This window comes from Acanthopagrus latus, chromosome 6, assembly GCF_904848185.1.
Source record: "Acanthopagrus latus isolate v.2019 chromosome 6, fAcaLat1.1, whole genome shotgun sequence".
NCBI lineage: Eukaryota > Metazoa > Chordata > Actinopteri > Spariformes > Sparidae > Acanthopagrus > Acanthopagrus latus.
Genome location: NC_051044.1, coordinates 21,403,349 through 21,425,455, shown reverse-complemented (window position 1 = coordinate 21,425,455; position 22,107 = coordinate 21,403,349). Strand labels below are relative to the sequence as shown.

The 22,107-nt window shown below is 41.2% G+C and overlaps 1 protein-coding gene across 5 annotated transcripts in view; it reads left to right on the top strand.

Annotated features, from left to right (window-relative positions):
* The window catches only part of LOC119021410 (histone deacetylase 7-like), a 43,424-nt gene that overhangs the window by 14,094 nt on the left and 7,223 nt on the right, over positions 1-22,107 (top strand). For 4 of the 5 annotated variants that reach the window (XM_037101691.1, XM_037101690.1, XM_037101689.1 and 1 more), the window contains 19 exons: positions 4,626-4,810; positions 5,411-5,495; positions 5,962-6,076; positions 6,258-6,334; positions 7,261-7,374; positions 7,651-7,742; positions 8,378-8,476; positions 8,909-9,062; positions 11,819-12,054; positions 12,298-12,543; positions 12,979-13,177; positions 13,344-13,477; positions 13,617-13,737; positions 13,836-13,885; positions 14,835-14,942; positions 15,201-15,256; positions 16,365-16,452; positions 17,056-17,175; positions 19,643-19,740. In XM_037101691.1, the coding sequence (XP_036957586.1) occupies positions 4,679-4,810; positions 5,411-5,495; positions 5,962-6,076; positions 6,258-6,334; positions 7,261-7,374; positions 7,651-7,742; positions 8,378-8,476; positions 8,909-9,062; positions 11,819-12,054; positions 12,298-12,543; positions 12,979-13,177; positions 13,344-13,477; positions 13,617-13,737; positions 13,836-13,885; positions 14,835-14,942; positions 15,201-15,256; positions 16,365-16,452; positions 17,056-17,175; positions 19,643-19,740 (2,324 nt within the window). In that variant the 5' untranslated portion in view covers positions 4,626-4,678. The remainder of the gene's footprint in view (positions 1-4,625; positions 4,811-5,410; positions 5,496-5,961; positions 6,077-6,257; positions 6,335-7,260; positions 7,375-7,650; positions 7,743-8,377; positions 8,477-8,908; positions 9,063-11,818; positions 12,055-12,297; positions 12,544-12,978; positions 13,178-13,343; positions 13,478-13,616; positions 13,738-13,835; positions 13,886-14,834; positions 14,943-15,200; positions 15,257-16,364; positions 16,453-17,055; positions 17,176-19,642; positions 19,741-22,107) is intronic. The other variant, XM_037101692.1, reaches the window with a different exon arrangement.

Sequence of the window (22,107 nt, the reverse complement as noted above, 5' to 3'; positions counted from 1 at the left end):
TAGACATCATCTTAGATTTTAGATTGTGATATGGCATAATTGTTGTCTTTTCCTGGACTGCATTACAGTAAAGTGTCATTTTCTGAACTGACCAGCAATACTTGCATTTACCCACTTACCTACTTTCACTATTGATTCATCTTCTGATCATTTTTCAGATATCTTAAAGGGGCCTATTTAGACATAGTGCATGGTCCAAAGTCTTAGTATGTGGATAATGGGCACAAAATGTGGCACATGGTGAAAAGGGATTGTATTTAAACTCTGAATAAGTCATGGGTGTGTTTCGGGCAGAACATAGATAAACCAATCAAGTGTCATCTCCCATTCCCTTTAAGAGCCAGGTGTGCCAGGACCTGACACATATTAAACAGCACTTGTCTTCACTGACAGACAGGGATTTGTTCCTCGGTTGCTGGACCTTCTGCCCTGCCGTTTCACAATCACGTGTCTCCATCAACAACTCTGGTTGACTACATATGGAAAAATACATAGATATTTAACTGAGGACGAGGAGGAGCACTGCAGCATGTCCCTCTCTGTGTGCGTGATTTTGCAGTCCATCGATCAGCCCGGAGGGGTCATAAAAAGTGTCAGTAACTTGGTGAATAATGGGTGCAATGAGAGGGGTTAAATATATCCCTAATGATGAAAATGTTAATGGCATTACCTGCAGCGATCCTCCCAACAGTGGAAACAATATGTATACCTCTACATTAACATGGACATTTGTGCACAATGAAGAGCTGATAGACTTCATTGATTATTTAAAACACCTGACTCACTGAAACTCATGGAAATGTTTAAAATAATTGATAGCAGCCTCTCAAATAATAAAATCAGAGTATGTGCACGGTGTGAACCCCCCTGTGTAGGCGCATCTTGCTGTCTGAATAATGCACTCTTTAAAATAGCAGGAAACAGACTGTGCTTTGACTTTAGACCAGCTTTTTGTTTGTCAGGAGCACACAAGTGGGCATATACATTTGCTTTTTACACAACATGGGCACTCAGCGTGAAAATGACAACTGTGTCCGTCTGAACCTAGCAATGACACTTGGTGTATGCTGCCTTGATGCCAAGCGTAAGATAGAGCCCTCAGTCTATAGAATGTCAAAAATGCTCTTTCTTTTGTCCAACCAACAGTCCAAAACCCACAGACACTTCATTTGCTATCAGAAATGACAAAGGAAAACAGCTTATCTTTCCATTTAACATGCTGTTACCAGCAAATGTTTCACATTTCTACCTGAAAAATTCCTTCAAGGATTTGATAGATTAGAAAAATAGTTGACAACTTACTTTCTTTTATTCAACTAAATGAATCACAGTTCTAGCTTGGTTATATCTCACAGGACATTTAGTCTCTGAACTCCTGCTGCTCTTTCTGCTTTGTTGCTCATCAAACCAGGCATAAACCTCAGGCTGCTGCCTGTGTTTATGTATACAAATAGTAACTAGCACTTGAGCTGATGTGTGACTTCCAGACTCAACTCTATCCAATACCACTGTGGAGTTCACTGCAGCCCAACAATAAACAAAGTACATTTTAAGGCCGCGCTGTGGATATAAATACTGCTAAAGGACATCTGTAACTCTCAAGCTGTAGAAATGAAGCCCTCCAACCAAAATAGCAGCCTCCTCTCGCCTAAATGAACCAAGAGGATGTTATGGTGGAGACTAACTTTAGAAACAGGAAGTCTGCTTTTGTGTGTGTGTGCATGCACACACCACTAAAGCCTATGTGTGTGTGCAGGTGTGTACGTTTTAGTGCTTCAGTGTGCTGCTGCAGAAGGCGAGCAGAAAGAGGATGATGGTTGTGAAACGAATATGCTATTACAGAAACCAGAAGTTTGTCTCCTGTCTATTTATAGCAGCACAACGCTCAAATGAGAGACAGAGAAGCACGCACACCGATCTTATCTAGATCTGCAGTTCTCCTTATTTTTAAAACGTTCCAGATTTTATCTTATAAATAGCATTTCTTTTCGGTTTTAAAATATGGAACTTTTAGGGCACAGTTTATGAATAGCAGACCATGGAAAACAATTTAGGCCAACAACAAAACAGTTTACAATGGATCTACTTTTTTGTAACGTAATGATGAAACAAGTTCTTACTGTAAATGTTCTCTCAGTAGGGAAGTTATCAGCAGCTTATGAAACCTTTCAGGATCAGGGTAGAACAATACTTAACTGGCTCTTTGAATGTACCTTGTGTGACTGAGCTGGTTTTGTGTCCAGTCGTTTGATGAGTCACACTGCCTAAAGTCACAGCTTCAGAAAACTCAGCTGAACATATTTGTGTGGAAGATTGGATTGTCTTTAGAACTGCAGAAAGATACAGATAAATGGGTAAATGCAAGTCCTTGAAAGTAGATTATGCGTCTCTGGGAGGACGTACAGTTTCATATTCTTGTAGAATTCAGATGTGTTTGCTGGCTGAGGTCTGGTCGCTGCTGTATTTTCTTGGTAAAAATATACCGCAGGTGTTTCTTCTCTGCTCATATGAGAGGCCTGACTTCCTGATCATTTCCTTTCTCTCAGGGGAGCTGACTTGTTTGGTAATTGAGTGTGTATATGTATGTGAGAGACTGTATGCAGATTATTCGACTTCCCACCACCACCACCGTCCTGCTGCTCCCGTGATTGTCTAATTTCCTTTGAAAACACACAGACATTCTTCTGGTAATACATAGCGTTCTGCTTTAACGTGTACTTCCTGTTTCACCTTTAACCAGTTTTTTTGATTACAGTAAAAGTCACTTGACAAATTGTCACCAGTCGAACGTGGGATTGGTTGAAATATTTCTCTGATGTGTTTTGTCTGACATGTTTCTGCATCCTTGAGTTACCTGGCAAGGTAGATTCCAATCAAGCTGAGCAGTGCAAGAGGCATATAGATTGCAGGGATAATTTTTACAAGAGGTGTATAGTCCTTTTACGATAAGCTGTACAAACAATCATGCGTCAAGTTTTTTGTTAGATATATTCATTTTGTTTGCAGAAAAACAGACCTGAAACAACTTGCTTCAAACAGTAGAATATTTTCTTCTTGTCTTGTTTTCTCCCTGCCTGTTTTGTCATGTCTTTCTGTTTGTAAGTCTCAGTGTGGAGTGGAGTGTTTGCCTCTTCAGAGGAATTTTGTCAACCCGAAACGCCTTCACAGACATAATTATGAGTCAGTCTTGCTGTTGGGAATGAGGGCCAAATAATGCTTCCTGGGTGCTGTACTTTGGCATTGTTGATTGCAAAATGTACCTTATCAGTGTAGTTGGTATGAAAAAGTAATCTTTTATTTGTTCACAAACTGGATCACTCCCAAAACAAATGAATAATTGCATTGCAAGTATGTTTCTGAGATACTGTGGTGTGAGAGGTAGAGCTGTTTTTGCAAAGTTGTTACTGTGCTACACTGCTGTTCTCAGCGTGTAACGTAATTCAGGAGAGTATGCCAGTAAAAGAAATCTCCACTTACAGGAATTATGTGATTAATGTTGACTAACATTTTGGGTTGAAGTCATTCAGGCACTCGAGTTCAGTAAATTTCCATGTCCTTGCCTCCCTCCCACTGTCCCTCTTCCCCAGAGGGAGCAAGGTGTCTCCTTCCATATTGTTTCTGTGTACACTTCTGTGTCAGTACCGAAACATTCTTCTCAATGTTTATTGGTGTCTGGTGTCAGTCGTATTGACACGTGAAAAGAGTATCGAGTTATCCGTGAGTTTGCATATGTTTTTGTCTTGTTGTTACAGTCCATCACAAAACTGGAGAAAAACTCATGGCTCATGTTTCTTCACTACCAGTTAGCGTCAGTCCTTCCTGTCTCATGTGTTATAGGTCATACTGTCAGGCCCATATTTTACCATGCATGCTGCAGATAAATAATACAAAGTGAAAAGTAAGGTTAAGATATTTTTCGGTGGCCTCTGGATTGCATAAACGGATCAAAACCTTTTCGCACTCCCCTGCACCTATAAAAAGACATCTGTCTTTCGTTAGGACACACAAGCTTGGTTCAGTTGTCTCGCCCATTGCCAAATTTAGCCTTTTATTTCTTTCATTTTAGTAAAACCTGGAAGGGAGATGACAGATTGATGTACCTGACCCAAATGCCTTGACCACACAATGCTCAAATCCAACTCCCCACCCTGTTTCCTTCATTCCTTCTTTCTTTTGTGGCCCTCCAACCCCAACACACACAAACACCCCTCTATTTTGCTTTTCTGAATGCGCTGTTGGACAATGGCCAGTTTACTCGAGGCAGGAAGACTTGAATGAAATGAAATATGACTGTTGAACGTGCAGAGTTTGAGTACAAATACACATCTGGGTATACACTTACGCCAAATAAACTGAGTGCACTCTTGGTCATGTTTATGTAAAACACAAGCAGTAAATGACATGCAAATTGTTCGTGGACTTTTTCTGTGAATATCTTAAGGAGACCCTATGTGTGATTTACTGGACATCCAAGATATTTGCAATACTTTTGATCCTCTTACTCTATATTGATGATCTATCTTTGACAGGTTTTGATCTATCCCCAAATTGACGTACATAAACATAGACAGTTATACCCTTCCACTAATTCATCTGTTATTTTCTTCCCCTCTATCCATCTGCAGTGGATGTGATCTTCAGCAATCAGGTCTCAGTATCCATACATGGGGAGCAGCTCATGGACCTAAGTGTGACCCAGAGGTTCTTGCATCCAGGCGCAGATTCTGCCATGCTGGCCCCCCGCCCTCCCTTCTTCGTGGGACCCCTCACCTCTCAGCATTGCTCACAGTTTTCCCAGCAGCACTTGCAGGTAAAGACAAATCTATGTGTCTTGAGGGTAACACTCTGGAGTCTGTAATAGGCTGACAGTGACAAAGGAAAGCTTCTGCAGGACCAAGCATAGCCAGTAGCACTGTGTGTGTGTGTGTGTGTGTGTAGTGGGGATGATAATGTTACTTTGGTTTGGCTAAATAGATTGGCCAAATCTATGATCAATGTTGTTTTTTCAACCAGTTTGAATAATTCAAATAAAAACTGTGATATTTCATTATCATCAGTATTGAGCATTGGGAACACAATAACGACTGCTCGTGAAATTCATTTATGCAGGAGGGTGTGATGTACAGAGTGAAAGGCAGACAGACCTAATGCCACATTACTGTAAAAGAAGCCAGCTGCTTCTTTAACCTTTACACAGGTTGAATGCTTAGTGCAAATAAGAAAACACACCACCCTCTCAGCATTATATTCTGATAAAACCTTGAGTTAATGTTAAGTCCTGTCAAAGATTTTTGTTTTTAGTAACAAAATGAGACATCAGAAGTTTCTGTCTCTTCTTGTGCAAAACTCGCATGCATAGTCCAAGTAGACAAGACTGATCAGTGTTAATGTTATTTTTTTGTCCTCTCAGTATAACATTGACCAAAGAGATATGGACGAGGAGGACAAAAGAGAAGTGTTAGAACAGCTGATACGGAAGAGAAAAGACGAGCAGAGTGAGTATCACATGTAATGTATTTCTCCATAATGTAATGTGCTTTCGTAGGTTCCCTGAAAGACCATTTGGTTGTTGACGTGCTCTCTTTCTGAGTCATAGCACACTGTAGGTTTCAATGAAAAAGGGGGGGTTTCCAAGAGTACTGTGATGTATTCTCAGATTCCAAGGAAATTTGTACTCATATCAAACCAAAGTCAAACAAACAGACTTGTTTCAGGAAACACTTTGTGGTGTTTTTATTTTTTATCATATAGAGGAAATGAAGAGATCGTAGAGGAAAGTCACAAATATCCAGGATCCTACTTCAAGTCTCCTGAAAACTATTCACTATCAAAAACATTTTGTCATTTTTTCTATATCATCAGCCCCACTGTGGGCTATACATATGCTCTACCACTCAAGTTTGGCTGTGCACGAACCAGATCAGTGGCTTTCCATGATCAAGTGTCTTTGTTGACTGGTAGGTGCTGTAGCAAGTCCTCTGGTGAAGCAGAAGCTTCGGGAACACATAATCATGAAGAGCCAGCCTATCCATGACAGGGTTACTCCCAACCACTGCAGTCCTTCACCAGGATACAGGTGAGAGACACAGACAGAAACATACAACTGTGACATTTTATTGAGCTTCAGAATGCTTCTTCATTTTCAGGTTTTAATAAAAGAAATACAGTACTATCAAATGGAAATCTAGAAATAGAGGCAGTCTCTTCATACCTGGTCATTAGTGAAGCAGCCTATTTGGTGTTATTTTGTAACCTAGGCTCATGGTTCCTGACATGTCCCCGAAGCCTCAGCCTACATCCTGTGACCAGCATAAAGGCTCCCTGCGCAGGACAGGTGAGACACCTCTGGTTGTTTGTGGCTGGGATGGGGGTTCCCACACAGGGGTAAAAGCTATGAAGGTCACTGGGGATTTTCCATTACAGGTCTGTTCTGTTGTGGTGCACCCTGTGTAATGTGAGTTAGACTCAAAGTCATCTGAATGCATAGCTAAATGGGATATTTTGTTCAGTGTGACTTTTCACTGTCTCAGCAAACTGTCATTACGTTACATATTCTGAACCAGAGAATGAGACAGTGAGGGAGATAATGAATGTACCCTGGAGTGTCCTTTCCAGTGAGATGAGGGAAACTCATTAAGTGCCAGGCCTGCAGGGCCAGAGAGAGAACGAACAGTCATAAAAAAAACAGCAAGACACAAAGACCAAAGCAGTTACATAACTTTCACTCAGGTATGTGTAAAATGAACTGCGTGAGAGTCCAAAGCAGGTCTCCCTCACAGTCTGAATGAGAGTGGGAGTGGTTTTGTCTTCCTGTACATATCTGCACTAACCATTCAAAATGCCATTATTTATTTTCGTTGCCCTAGAACCCTGAGATGCCAGCACACACACACACACACACACACACACACACACACACACACACACACCCTTCAGTGCTTTTTTTGGCTCAGTGACAAAACAAAGCTGCCCTTTATCTGCTCTGAGTCAGCCACTGATTGATTGTTTTGTTTTGGCCTATTAGAGCCTGACCAATGTAAACATGGGACATTTCTTTTGCTATAGACCAGGGTTGAGATATTTGCTTGGCTGCAGATTGCTTTGACTTTGCAATGAAAATTGAGATCATCAATATAGTGAGTCCATTCTTGCTATTGAATGACATCATTCATTGTATTATCAATAAGTATCTTTCCTTTTATGTTACTTTAGGCATAATTATGTATGTGTCTGTGTTTGTGTATTTGTGTGTATGTACAGTCTCTGAGCCTACTCTGAAGTGGAAGATAAAGAAGCTCATCAGTGCAAGACCAAACCCACTGCAGCGTAAGATCAGTGCCCCTCCAGCTGTCAAGCACAGGACAGAAACTCTGGGTAGAGTATCTTCATTTAGCCGGGAAACACTCATGATCTAATGCTTCTGTTCTGTTTTCACAGTTCTTGTATCATTTGATACAGCTTTGAAGTGACACAAACATTTGAAGATGTTCATAGCTAAACACATAATACAATTTTACACTTTGAATGATTCATTATATATATGTATATATATATATATATATATCTGTCTTCTGGTGCTGTATGAATACATCTGTTCTGACAGCGTTTGCTGTCATGAGTTGATTGGTGTGTCTCAATTCTGTCACCCAGATTCCTCCCAAAGCAGTAGCAGTAACCCAGCATCAGGCTGCAGCTCACCCAACGACAGCCACCAATCAGATAATGGCTCACTGGCTCTTGAGGTATGTTTGTTTTATATCAATTTTGTTTTTTGTTTTTTTGAGTTCCTCTTATACACTAGTACACGGGTCAGGGTTCAGGTTTTAGCATTAACACAATACGGCGGACAAGAAGTACCTATAATCCATAGTTGCTTTATGCTCCAATTTTAGCTACATTTGTAAGATCTTTCCTAGAAAACCCTTTGCTTCTCCTTCTTAACAGAAAAACATATGTCTTATTTACTGCACACTGATGCCACATGTTGCTACCTCTGCTGCTCTGCTCTTTAGCAGACAGCTGGGGCATTAAATGCAGTAGTTATAGTCCCAAATGCATTAAACAGGGAGATTTGAGAAGGCCAAATGGGTCGTTGTACAAATACCCGTTACTTGATCACTATTCTATTTACTATATTAACATAATTTTCCTCACTGGTTTCAACAGCAGTTTGTGTTTTAAGCATATAAGTCTTGTATCCATTTTAACTGAATCAGACTGTAAAACCTGAGCTCAGCCCACTGCTCTCGGTTTATTCCTAAGGAGAGAACTGAAAATAACTTGATTATGTAAATGTGAGTTTACATGTATTATGTCTGCTGATGTGGTCACTATCTGTACAAAAACTCTTTTAAATGAATATTTCTGTCTCATTTAGGCACAGAGGTTCCTGCTGAAGGAGGGTAGTTTGGCTCAATTTACCTTGCCTCCCAACTCCGCTGCCATGCCCAACATCACTGCTGGACTTCCTGCACAAGTGAGAAACTATACCAGCTTGGGATCACTTCAGAACCAATATTGAACTGCTGGTGTTCAATTTTATAGCCTAATATACAAATATCACACACCTAACATCCATGCTATGAATTGGTTTGTATCTAAGACTGAATGTCTAAAATAGTGTCAGCACACTAGAACACTTATAGAAACATGTGGTATATTCTGGCTTTCACTTCCCTCTTCATCTCTGTGGTGCTTTCATATCTTGTGAATCAGTCATGTGGTAGCTTATTCACTTCATGACATTGTTAACATGTTGATGAGTCCATCTCTACATTGCAAACAAGCCACAAGCCCTCATCGCATGCACCAACCCTTCATTTTGTTCATTTGCTATGAGCTGAAACCAATACAAGGGCTTCTTTAATTCCTTACCATCATTTTAGCCTCTCGTCTGCTCTCTCCGCAGGCTGACCTACGAGTTGCAAGGCCGTTGGCTGTATCTGCTCTGCATCCGGTCTACATGCCTCTGGAGGGAAGCAATCCATCCCTGGCTCATCATCTGCAGCCTGTACTCATACTGGAACCGCATACTGGACTGGTGCACTCCCAGCTTGTTTCTCGTGAGTTGTTTTATTGTAAAAATGTGCTGTACAGCAGAAATAGAGGAAACTAGATGGCTCTCCTAAAATCAAAGGTGTGCTGTATAACTGTAGTTATTTCAAAGGAAAACCTCCCATTAAAAATGACTTCCTAGAATTCTAAAAACATCATTTCTGAACTGGCATCACCACTAGAAGAAGGAAGGAAAACCTTTTGCTTCCCTCTTTATAGGGTGAACCATTTACTGAAACCTGGAAATTTCAGAGCAATTTCTGTTTAAAGAGCTCACATCAAAGTTGTGTCAGTGGCTGGCTCAAAATGATCTCAAAATTGTCGTCTTTGTGTCGTGGTATGGAGGCTACAACAGTGTGGTTGATAAAATGTATTGATCTGTCCCCGGCTGTTGCAATGTATGGACTGCAAAAAAAAGCCAAGGAAGTAAAGAAAGACTTCTTACGTGATATCTTTCATAAAGACAAACGTCTATGCAGATTATACCATCGTATCTTTTTTCCAAGGAAGGTTGAAGTTGTGGATGTTTAAAAGAGCACCCTAAACCCCAACGGTATGTCAAATCTTGGATCTCTGCAAGATTGCCTCTAACTCTAGTGAAAAACATCAAATCCCTAGACCTTGCTTTTCATGATTTGCATGTTCAGCACAGCCTGTGGGGAGACTGTTATGTTTAAATTCACCATATCTGAATTCCAGACACTGTTCAGTCGAAGAGGGGCACTCTTTGCCATTAACACTGTTTTTGACCCGTGGAGCCTCTTAGCTCACAAAGAACAATCACAGGTCCATTTGTGCAAGTGGTTTATGGATAAAGGTTGAAAGAAACTTTAACATGTGATGTGTTGAAAACAACTTTGCAAGGTAGAGCAGCATGAATGTTTTTGCGCCATGGGAAGTCATCACAGATAGAGAGGGCAGCGCCAACAGCTAAAGGTGTACAGTATTTTTTTGTATGTCCACGAGGGGCTTATTGAGTTGTATAAATGCACTGCTCTGACTTTTTTTTTTCCATTAGGGGGCTGGAAAAACAGCACCGGTCAGACCGTGTCACCAACTCCATTGGTTCTTTCTAACCCCACAAATCTTAAAGAAGAAGAAATGTGTTTTTGCTAAAAGATGAACAAGCCAGAAGAAGTTAATTGTCCCTTGGATGATAAACTGGGATGCATTTGTGAGAAAGGTGTAAAAGTGCAGGTGATGATGAGCAGTGTGGTGTAACTTTAACATAAAGGTCAAGAGAGTCTGTTGCGAAGCTTTTATTTTGGTGAGGTGTTGAAGTGAGGTGATAGAGAAGTGATGAGATACTGGGTGATATAAGTTTTTTACCTTGCTTGTTAATGGCACATGTTAATAATCAGAGTACTGTAGTTTTCTGCTGTTCAGTGCAGCCAGGAATGCACGGATTTGTACATTTTGGAAACAAAACAACCTCTCCATAAACAAATGACACAACACAGGAGGGCCAGCTCCTCAGGTCAAGGCTCTGCTACCCATTTACATTTCCATTGTAAACATCTTGGCCTGAGTAGACCAATGGTTTGAAAGAAGAGTAAATGAACCCATCTATGTAAAACTGGAACGATCGTTTGAGCAAAGGAGGTGGCCTAAGAGATACTTACCACCCACCTACTATTCGCTACTAAGTTCCCCACAGAGAGTTTAACAACAATTCATAACTGGGCTAACCTAGCCTTAGCAACCCACACAGAGGCTGGTTGGACCTCTTACCTACAAGTGGCTTTAATGGCTCTGAAACTCAGAGCTCACGTGTCCTATATACATGAAAACCACACAGAATTTAAAAGCCAGCTAACTCTTCTTCAGTTAGTTGGAAGTGATGAAGCCTCTTTGATGAGAGGTGAACCATCTTCAAGGAATTGAAACAAGTCCAGTTATAGCCACCCTTCTTCAGTTTCTTTCAGTGCCAGTGAGTAGATTCTGTTTGTTGATTAATATTTGATACATATATTGAAAGAAAATTAATCTTTGCAGTCATGTATTTGCATTTGTGATGGTATGTTCAGTTTTTTTTAACTGTAACTGCACAAGGCGCTTCCAGTCACTTTTCTGTTGACTTATTTTTGTATTTTGGTTTGCAGTTTCACCTTTTATGCATTAACATCCGGCCAGTCCAACAAAAGGCCTGTATAGTATGCATTATCAACACTCATAATAGGCCTTTTTCACAGCAGATAGTTAGACTTGTTTTAGCAGAAAAAATACAGGTGTAACTGATGATGTGAGTAACAGCTGCATTCAATTTAGATTTTCAAGATTAGCATCTAGGTGTTGTGTATTATGGCTCACCCACCTCTCCTGCCCAAAGAAGTCAAAATGTCGGCTGTGAAATAGGTCTATTCATTGTATGCCACAGACTACAGGAACATTTTTGTCATATGTCTTATGCTACGTTTCTTTTGACTGAATATTCTAAATGGCACAAGGATGCCCTCTAACTGGTTCTCAATGGTGATGCAGTTTCAACAATATGAAAACAGAGATTCTGTAAATGCAAGCATATGCAATGCATTCTCTGAATAATGAATAATTTATGAATAATAAATGCCACAGTTATATCAGCATTTATTTTTGTTTTCCTTACACTCCATCATTCTCTTTACTTTACCATTTTGCACTGCTTCCACATCCTTATTCTGCATTTTTTTCTCAGCCTCCCCATGGACCCTTACCATTTTGCCTCCTCTCCATCTGTCTGCGATCATCTTCATAACCTTGTTCTTCTCTCTCCTCCTCTCCACAGTTCATGGTTTGAGCGCCACTCCTTTGCAGCAGCAGCCTCACCTGTCAAAAAGGGAAGGTGTACTTACATTGCCCCCACACAGACCATTGGAGCGAACACGTTCAGAGCCTCCACCCTACAGCCACTCACCTGTTAAACTGCACACCAGCCATCACTCACATACCCAGCACCATCTGCAACAGCAATACCACAAGAGTGGACTAGAGAGGTTCAAGCTGAATGCACACCTGAGCAAGGTGAGAGGAGGCAGGCACAAACAATGTATCTCAAATACTGATAGTCATAGGTCTTTATGTGTAGATTATTGTGTAGAGTGTTATGTATTGTGCATGGATATCCCCTATTGAGAAAATAAAAAACTTGACTTTGACTTTATATAGAAATAATTTGTTAATATCAGTTGTATACAAAAGCTTTTGAAAGGGAGCATCAGCAACTTTCAGCCTTGTAAACACTGCAAAACTTTTACCCTCTATTAGCTAACTAGCAAGTCCATTGAGAAACCTCGTCTGACGCAGATCCCATCAGAGGACATGGACCTGGAGGAGATTGGATCAGAATCTGGTTCTGGTCCAGGGTCCGTGTGCGGCTCAGAAGCAGGCTCAGTGTGTGAGGATGGCTACCGCAGGAGACAGAGCACAGCCAGCTCAGACTCTGTTTACGACACAGAGTCCACTACCTCCTCAAGGGAGAGCTTGATCGAGCCCTCGCATTCTCTCAGTCAGGTAATAAACAGCAGAATAATTGTGTTTAATAATCAGCAAACATATTTTGATAGAATACATATTTGATTATATAAGCAATGACAAAAAATGTTTGAAAAATGCATCCATTGTGCTTTTGTAACTGAATGTACTTGTTGGAACCACGTATCTGACAGCAGAGGGCACTGTAGCTTTATTTATAAAAGATGAGGCGTGTGAGAGTTGCATTTTTATGGCAGCATGCCTGGCAATGCTGAATTTCCTTCATCCGCTGCTTGTTTTAGGCAAGCAAAATCAAATTGACCAAATAATAAGTAGTTGCAATGTACTACAGAGAGCCATTCGATTTATGAGTATGTGAAAGTTTGGTCCAGTTAGTCTTTGCCTCGAGCTGCTGTTGATAACTGCTCCCTCATTCCCTGTTCTCCTCTTCACCAACTGGCCTGGGAACCACAGAGGCAGGTGATTCTAAGACCAACTCTCCAGCTGGACCCCGGAAGTGTGCCATCAATAATTTGGCCTCACCAGCCTCTGGGTCGGACCCAGTCCTCCCCAGCCTCCACATCACTGCCTCCTCCTCCACATCCACCCACCACCATACCTTCCCTGTCACTGTCCAGCCCTGCTTCAGACGTCCACTTGCGCTTCACCACAGGTGAGGGAGACGTATTTAATCAGGAAAATGTGAAAAGAAGCCATGAATCCTATCATGTGGTCACAGTTTTTTAGTTACAGCTCAGATACTGCTGGATCAAAAAAGATCAGATGAAATAAGGTTTTAAAGATGTGGTGTGTGCACATGTGTGTATGTGTGTATCTAGGTCTGGTTTATGATGGTCAGATGCAGAAGCACCAATGTACCTGTGGAGATAACAGCCGCCACCCTGAGCATGCTGGAAGGGTACAGAGCATCTGGTCAAGACTGCATGAAAGGGGTCTCAGAAACCAGTGTGAGGTATGACACGCATAATCACGCAAACACACACACACACACACACACACACACACACACACACTACACATATAGACATATGCATACCCCAGATTTACTGCTGAGTATAAATAGTATATTTGTGTGTCTATTATGTATATAGCGTATCGGTAGTAGGAAGGCCACAGTAGAGGAGCTGCAATCAGTCCATTCAGAAAAACATGTGCTTCTGTTCGGCACCAACCCTCTCAACCGTCTCAAGCTGGACAACCGCAAGCTGGCTGGTAATATCAATAATAACAGTTTGAAAAAAAAACACTAATATTGCACTTAACTACTACTAATACTTTTTTTTTTATACTAATACTAATATCTCTTGTAGGACTCTTATCTCAACGGATGTTCGTGATGTTACCGTGTGGAGGAGTTGGGGTGAGTTCTGTGCGCACATGCACACACACATCATTGAGCCTTTCAAACACAAGTCACGTGGGAATCTTTCCACTTATCTAATTGCATTACTGAACAGCAAACATTACACGGCTTATTATGCCTCATTATGCAATTAAGCTAATAATGCTACAAATTGCTAATGCTATTGTTTTTGGCTAAGAGGACTTAAAAACCCAATCAGAAATGAAAGTCTGTACAAAGGTGAGATGTGGACAAGAGAGAGAGAAGAAGAAGGGAAGAAAGAGGGTACACAGAGACTTCAGCTTGGAGGCGTGCGTGCCAGTGAAATTGGATTTTATTTAAATGGGAATGGATGTGGGCAAACAGAATGAGAAAACAGAAGAAGAAAAAAATGAACAACTATGAGCGAAGGAACAATGAAGAGAAAAAGAAGTTGTTTTTTTCTCTAATATAGTGAAACAAATAATAATGCCCATGAGAAACTGTTGTGAAGCACAATGAGAGGAGAGTAAAGGAGAGGAGTTAGGAAGAGAAGAAGGGGGCAGGGTGTCAGTTGATAAGACGACTGATCCGCCTGGATTTCCGGGCCCTTGGCTGCGCTGGTGAAGAGCGGTGATTGGAACAAGATGGCAGAGTCTGTGATAAAAGAAATTCCTCTGATTTCATTGTTCCACCACGGCACACCACCAATGTGAGTTCTGAAACATGGAGTAACATTGAAACACATGACGGAGCTCACAGAGAAAATAGATGCAACAAAGGGAAATTCTCTAGCAATTATGAGTATCCACAGAGTTTAAAGGTCCGTCATCACACATGTTCTCTCATTAAATACTCTGTAAGAATAAATGATTAAAATTGATGATTCATGTCATTTATTATTTCAGACAGAAGTAATTTTTAATTGTATCCTTAATTAACTTGTTCTGAACCGACTTTTAAGTGTCTCATCACCTGTTCCTAACAGGTAGATATCGATACAGTCTGGAATGAACTTCACACATCCACAGCTTCCCGAATTGCTGCAGGATGTGTCACAGACCTGGCACTGAAGGTGGCTCAAGGAAAACTAAAGGTCTGTCTTTCTTACGTAATACCTTGTCAGCAATTACCATATGTTTTGAAAGACAGGCAGTGAAGCAAAGTGTGGCGTGAACACCCATTACATACAGTACAGTAAAGCTACAGTAACTCACCTCAATAGCTGTTGACTGCAGTGTCTAATAAACAGTATATACAACAGCATAAGCAGGTGTAAGATTAAAGATGTAAACTATGATAGTTGGCCTCATGAAATCAGCAAGGTACTAAAGTTTTTGCTCTCCTCTCACAGAATGGCTTTGCAGTGGTGAGGCCCCCTGGACACCATGCAAACTACTCCTCCCCTCTGTAAGTACAGCAGCATACACACACACACACACACACACACACACACACACACACACACACACACACACATACCAGGAGCCAGGAGGTCTCTGCAAAGTGTTTCAAAGGATTTATTACAGATCAGCTACACTTCAGAGCAAGGGAGAGAGAGCGTAAGAGAGCCTATGTCTCTCTGTCTTAATGTATGTGTGTGTCTGAGTTTGTGTTATGTGTGCTACCTGCCTGATGCCCGAGGCAAACTACCTACTCCGCTCAGTTTCTTTTAAACTTTCAAGACACAGAGCAAAGCACCTCAAAAAGAGCTCTGTGTGTGTGTGTGTGTGTGTGTGCATGGATTTGTGTCGTTCTTTGATAGGAGACATTACCCAAGTAATCACATTCAGCTGGGACTGCGTGTGTGTGTGCTCAGCAGTGTTTGTCACTAGTTATTTATGGGATGATAATTACTTTTGTTGATAAGCAGTTTGGACAGCATATACTATATGATATACCATCGGCATATACACACACACACACACAAAAGCAGTCAAAGTTTACGGTCTATGCTGACAATGCCACTTCCAACATTCCTCTATTGTTTTTCATACGTCAACACTTTTTTTGCATACCTTTACTGTAGACAGTGAGTGTTAAGAGAACGTCTGCGCCAAGTTGAGTTCATTTCTCTGAAATCATCTCACACATCCTGTCAGCATTTCACACTGTTATCATTTGGAATGTGATGTCAATTTTACGATAAGCTCGGTCTTCTGTTTGTCACAAAATTTGTGGGTTCTGCATTGCTCAGGAGTGCAATAGTTTAGACTCAGCATAATGTTCCAATGGGAGAAGCCATTTTTGTTTGTCAGCAGTGGAAGATGAAATACAAAACAACTAAAATAATTGCCATAAATATTTGCCTGGCAGGACTGGCCCTTTATGACTTGCAGGTTAGAGTCAGTGCTGTGATTGTCACAACCTGGGCTGAATAGCAGCCACATGATGCCACAGAACTAAAGACATGTCTCCAGGTTCCTAAGGTCCATATGGTGATTCTATGATATTAATCTGCTGAAGATGTCCTGATAAACACATGTGGCTGCCTTTCTTCCTGTCTGTTTGTCCACAGGGGCTTCTGTTTCTTCAATTCTGTGGCCATCGCTGCCAAGCAGCTCCAACACAAACTCAACGTCAGCAAGATCCTCATTGTGGACTGGGTGAGGACCTACCGCATGACCAGCATCACTGGTCTCCACATGGACAGCAATAAACAGACAAAAACACTCATGCAGTCACACACAAATGAATAGTGGGCACAGAACAAGTTCCCAGAAGCAGAGCTGCCTTCTTCAGTAGCACTCCTATTGATCATCAAGTTCAAGTAGGGACTGTTATCTCTGGTCTCCATATGTGATCTGAACTGTCACGTATGCTCAGAATAGACAGATATACACACGGTCATATGAACACACGTGTGCAGATATTGATGCACAGCCAGGTGGTTGTCTCTGTTCACCATGTGTGTATATTTGAGCCTGTAATACGTCTTCACGCACACTACCTAAAACACTAATTACAACCTGCTTCATTAAAAAAGCTTTTAAGTTCGTCCTAAGGTCATTGACAGGGAAAGGCCTTGCACAGACCCTGCTCTCTGCATTTTTGGTTATATATATACATCATAATGAGAGAAAACATGATAGATTTGATAACATTTTTGTGGTTTGTGATCATTAAGAGTTTAAGTTTTTAGCAAATTTGTGAGTCTTAATCATCTGGGAAATGCCAGTTTCCTAATCTGTCATCCAATCCTTGTGCAGGACATTCACCATGGCAATGGCACGCAGGAGGCCTTCTATAATGACCCGAGTGTGCTGTACATCTCTCTACACCGCTTTGACAATGGCAACTTCTTTCCTGGTAGTGGACATCCCAGTGAGGTAGGTAGTCTCCCACAGTGGTGCTTTGTTTTTCTGCTTTTGTTTATGTTGTCATGGTGATGTCTGAGTGTTTGAGTGTGTTTGCATGTCTCTGCATGCACCTAGTTTCTTGTAAAGACAACAGCTTGAGAATAAAACATGACAAACATTCATAACACAGGTTCTCTTTGTTAAGTAGATGAGCTGAGTAGACTCTTGATATATTTAACAGCCATTTGTTATTGTAGAATACTGAGTTCTACCCCTCATGTCTCTTGTGAAGATAGATATGTTGGCATAGAAATCTTTGGTAATAATAGGATTCCAGTGGGACATTAGGAAGCTCCAGAACTGTATGGGGATCATATACTTGTCAAAACAGGAAAAATTATTGTAACAATAAATCAGAAATAATCTACATGATTTAACGACCCAGTTACCTCTGCAATTTGGTCACTATGACTGATTGTCATGATCGCAGAGTCCTCAACTGCACAGGATGATAATGAAATGTGTTTAAAGTGTTCCATCAACATTATTTAAAATTTCTTTGAATGTTAAATTTTTTCTGGCTTTACACAAACACCTTAAAATATAGTGTACAATATCACATAAGCTTTGGTTGACTAACATTCTTGTGTTAGTCTTTTTGACTAATTCAAATTTGGAACTGTTATTTTCTGATTGCCAATTGGCTTTCATTCAAATGAGTTAAATTACTGTTTTCCCTCTGAAAAATGTGTTCATCTCGTGAACTCACTCATTACTTGATTTTGTGTATCAACTGTAGGTTTATATCCATAGTTGTAGTTTAGGAAACTTTGGGCCTTTGGATGCCAGATCTTCATAACAGGATGTGTACCGTCCATTTGCATGCCTATGTCTGAATACAGGAAATTGAGATGCCTATGAATTCTGCCCTGTGGTCTTACCAGAAACCAAGTGTGATGACTATCCGCAGTCATATGAATTGACCCCAACCCACGGTGGCATTCACCACACATCCAATCCCACACATCCCCTCCTCTCACTCTCCCATCCTCCCCCACAATAATGAGGATAAAATAGTCAATGTTTTCCCATAAAATCCCCCGATGAGGGACGTCACATAAAACGCTCAGCCGGCTTGGATGTGGCTTTGCCTTAAGTGGCCCCTCAACCTCCGTTGAGCTGTGTGGTAAACCTCTGGAGTCTCACTGTCCCCCGTGTAGGTATATAACGCACCATGGGGTAGGGTGTGATGTCATAGCCATAACAGAGAGTGCCTAGTACCACACAGAAACCAGCGAAGGCCTAATCCAGTCCAGCAACGCTTGAAACATGAAAGAGAGAAAGAGGACAGAGAGGAGACTTGGAGCAATAGCAGGAATTGTGTGTGCGCATCTGTGTATGTGTGTGTGTGTTTAAGTGTGTGTGTGTGTGTCTGTGTGTGTGTCTGTGTGCATTTGCGTGTGCATGCGGGTACATTACTAGTTGGCAGAGGACAGGAGGCCTCATGTGTTTTTCGTTTGCCCTGTGAACATCCCGTCCACTGAGAAAAGAATGGAGACAGACGCTCTGCGATGCTCATCAGCATTCTTTCAAACATCCTCTCACACCCATACACACACATTTAGACACACACACACAAAGGAAATTACCACGCCTTACTGCCAAGAGTATGTCAGTCAACCTCCTCATTCTGCCCTCAAACTGACACTTTGACTGATGGTGAAGGGCTCAGAGAACAGCTAAATGGCTGCTAGCAGGACTACAAAGAGAGCGGTAGGAATCCTTAAACCTTCTTTCCAAGACCCGGGCCTCAGTTCACTCCCTGTCCCAAATATGTGAGGTCAAACTGAGAGAACCTCTATCGACTCTGCCTGGCATTTTGGGAATAAACGCCAATCTCAATACAGCTAAAAAAAAAGTTGGTTTACAGCACGTGGTATGAGAAGTATACCATTTAAGTTTTATTTGACATGTCATATATACACAGTCATTCCAATTATATACAAATAACATATTTTCAATAGATAAATAGAGCATTTTACAGCATACATGATGTATTATAATACATAGGTTTTATATAGCAAGCAGCAGTTGCCAAATGTGAAAAAGTTCCCAGTATAGCTGTAGCCTAAAGTTTGGGAATCATAAACGGGTGTAGCTCTGTTGTGGCTCAGAGTGATTTATAAGGCCGTTTGACAAATTGTATCAAAATCAAAATGGAGGGACAGGGGTGTTGAATTAATAGCCATCCGTCTTTCATTTAGGCATCATAATCACTCCCTGGTGTTGCCTTAAAGACATTCAGTCACTTTTCCTCGATTGCTGCAATGCAAGGTTTTGCAACCACCATGCCGATTTTTGCGAACATTTGACACAAATCTGTCATCATCACGCAGTTTCTCAACTTTCACTGGGACTGATTAACTTTTCTTGACATTCACATGATTTTTTCTCTCTCTCGGTCTCATAGTCTCTCTCTATCTCCCCATCCATCCAGGTGGGTGCAGGTGCAGGTGAAGGCTTCAATGTGAATGTAGGATGGACAGGGGGTTTGGACCCTCCAATGGGTGATGCTGAGTACCTGGCTGCATTCAGGTAAAGAGAGGACTCAACCTGTCTCTGTTAGCTTTGTTTCCATACTTTAAATGACATTTCTTACAATTTAGATAAACTTGCATATATTAATATTGAAAAGTATACTGTAGTTTTCACATTAGTAAGTTTCATTACCTTCTAGGCCACCACAAGTTTTAGTTTGTGCCATCACAGGAAAAAAATTCAGCTTGCAGAGACTCAAAACTCTTGCATCACATGTAGGAATGCACAGTATTGGATTTTTTTTTTGTTTTTTACCAATATCTGATATGTGTCTTTTTTTTCTTTTCTTTTTTTCTTTGATTTTAAAGCCTTTATTGAACATTGTTGTCTAAGTAATGTTATGTTAGAAAGCTAGTTTAGCTAACAAAACCATCAGATACACAATGACAGCATTTTCATTATTTTCATCTGGAAAAGGAGGGGTGTTTTTCACAATGTGTGAATGTAAAGTGTGTGTGTGTGTGTGTGTGTGTGTGTGTGTGTGTGTGTGTGTGTGTGTGCCAAGGACACAATAACAATGAGCAATTATTTTTCTCCTGCTTGTTGAAGCCCATGCTTACATTGTGGATGTCAGAACCTCCTATCTGCACCTGGGAAACATACAGTACTTTTGAGCATATTATCATGCACTCATGCTCTAATGTAGGACATTGATGGACAACCTGCAGTATCTCAAGCAGGCCGAAGGGTCCACGGTATCTACACAATTTCTGTAAAAGGAACATTGAAATAGTCACTTTGGCTAAAACATGTTTTAATGAAACACACCTTTGCTTCCCACCCTTTTAATTTAATCCAAACTTTTTCTCCTGAATGAATATAGTACGGTTCTGCTCTCCACTGGAATGAACTCAGAGTGTTTCTGTCAGCAACACTGGCTCACCACCAGATGATTAAACAGTATGTGAGCTCTACGCAGTTATGCATGCAGCAGACACAGTGGGTGGGCCCCCTCGTCAAAGGATAGATGCTAATGAGCTAACCCATACTGGTAAAAATCCATAGAGCCAGTAGGCAGGCTTGGAAACACTAAGTCCAGTGTTTACTGCAGCTCTGGATGCTAATTAAGAAACAACTGGTCTTTTCCTGAGCAGGCGTCTGTTTTTGGTATTTTTCATCCAGTTTGGGAAATGGCAAGTGTTTTCATGTGTAAAGCTTCCTCAGTTAACCACACCGTAGTACTGTACAGTATTGTTAGATCAAGAAACTTTGCATCAAAGCTCTGTGGAGGAGGAGTGTCCTGGTGGTCCAGTGGTTTAAGGAACTTAATATTTAGCTCCGATTTCCAGGGTACGTATGTGGCAAAAGACATCTATCGCTTGACATCATGGGGAACAACCTTACATTTCCTATCACTGTCCAGTATTTAATTACGGAAACAAAAATGTAATTTGGATTTGCAAAATTGCAGCATGATAGTGAAGAGTTTTAAGGGGCAAAGGAGGGATTTCTGTAGAAACACATGACATGATCTTTGAACCATTTTTCTTTTCCACCATTCTGTGGATTAGCTGGTGCAAATAAATGCATAACATGCTATACAGACAAAATTTAACGCATCATGAATCCATGCTTATGCAATTAAATATGTAGTCCAGTGCCAGTTGTGTAATTCAATTTGAAAACATGATTTAGACGATGGGATGTTCCAGACTGTGTGTTTCTCTCTCCAGGATGGAACAGAAAACTAGCCAGAGTGCGGTTGTTGATGATGTGTCTCTGTTTTTGGGTGTGTGTGTTAGTGACAGGGGAAATATTGTGGTCGAGAGTCGGTGGTGGGACTCGAGAACAATCAAGAGAAAGCTCAGCTGCGTTGATATTAAGTGTCATGACGTAGTGTGTGTGTGTGTATGTGGAGGATAAGGTTAAGGTCAGTGTAATCACCGGTAGCATGACACACACGTAACCTCCAGTTTTAAAGGAAGAGCATAAGTATATACCTCTTTTCAGCCATGTATGTATGCTTGCATTCATGTGCATTTCTAGGTGGCTACTGACGAATAACAAACTGTGGAGGAGAGGAGAGCAAAAGAGAAGAGAAGAAGTGGGGGGTGCATTGTTAGGGAATCCAAAGGCGGCGTAATTAGGCCCAATGGATCCCAGATGGCTGGCTGTCAGTGACGTGAGAAGAGGGACGAGCTTCTAATAGGAACCAGACGCACACAAACGCCTTTGAACTGCCGCTGAGAGAGAGAGAGAGAGAGAGCGCGCGAGAGAGAGAGAATCAAACGCGGCATAGGCCATACACTCTTGCTAAATAACTGGCAGCAGGAGAGGAGAGGAAGTGAGGAAGAGTGCATAGAAGCGAGGAAAGTGGTCTCCCCTGAATACAGTATAAAGTATGTGGGTGTCTCAGTCCAGAGA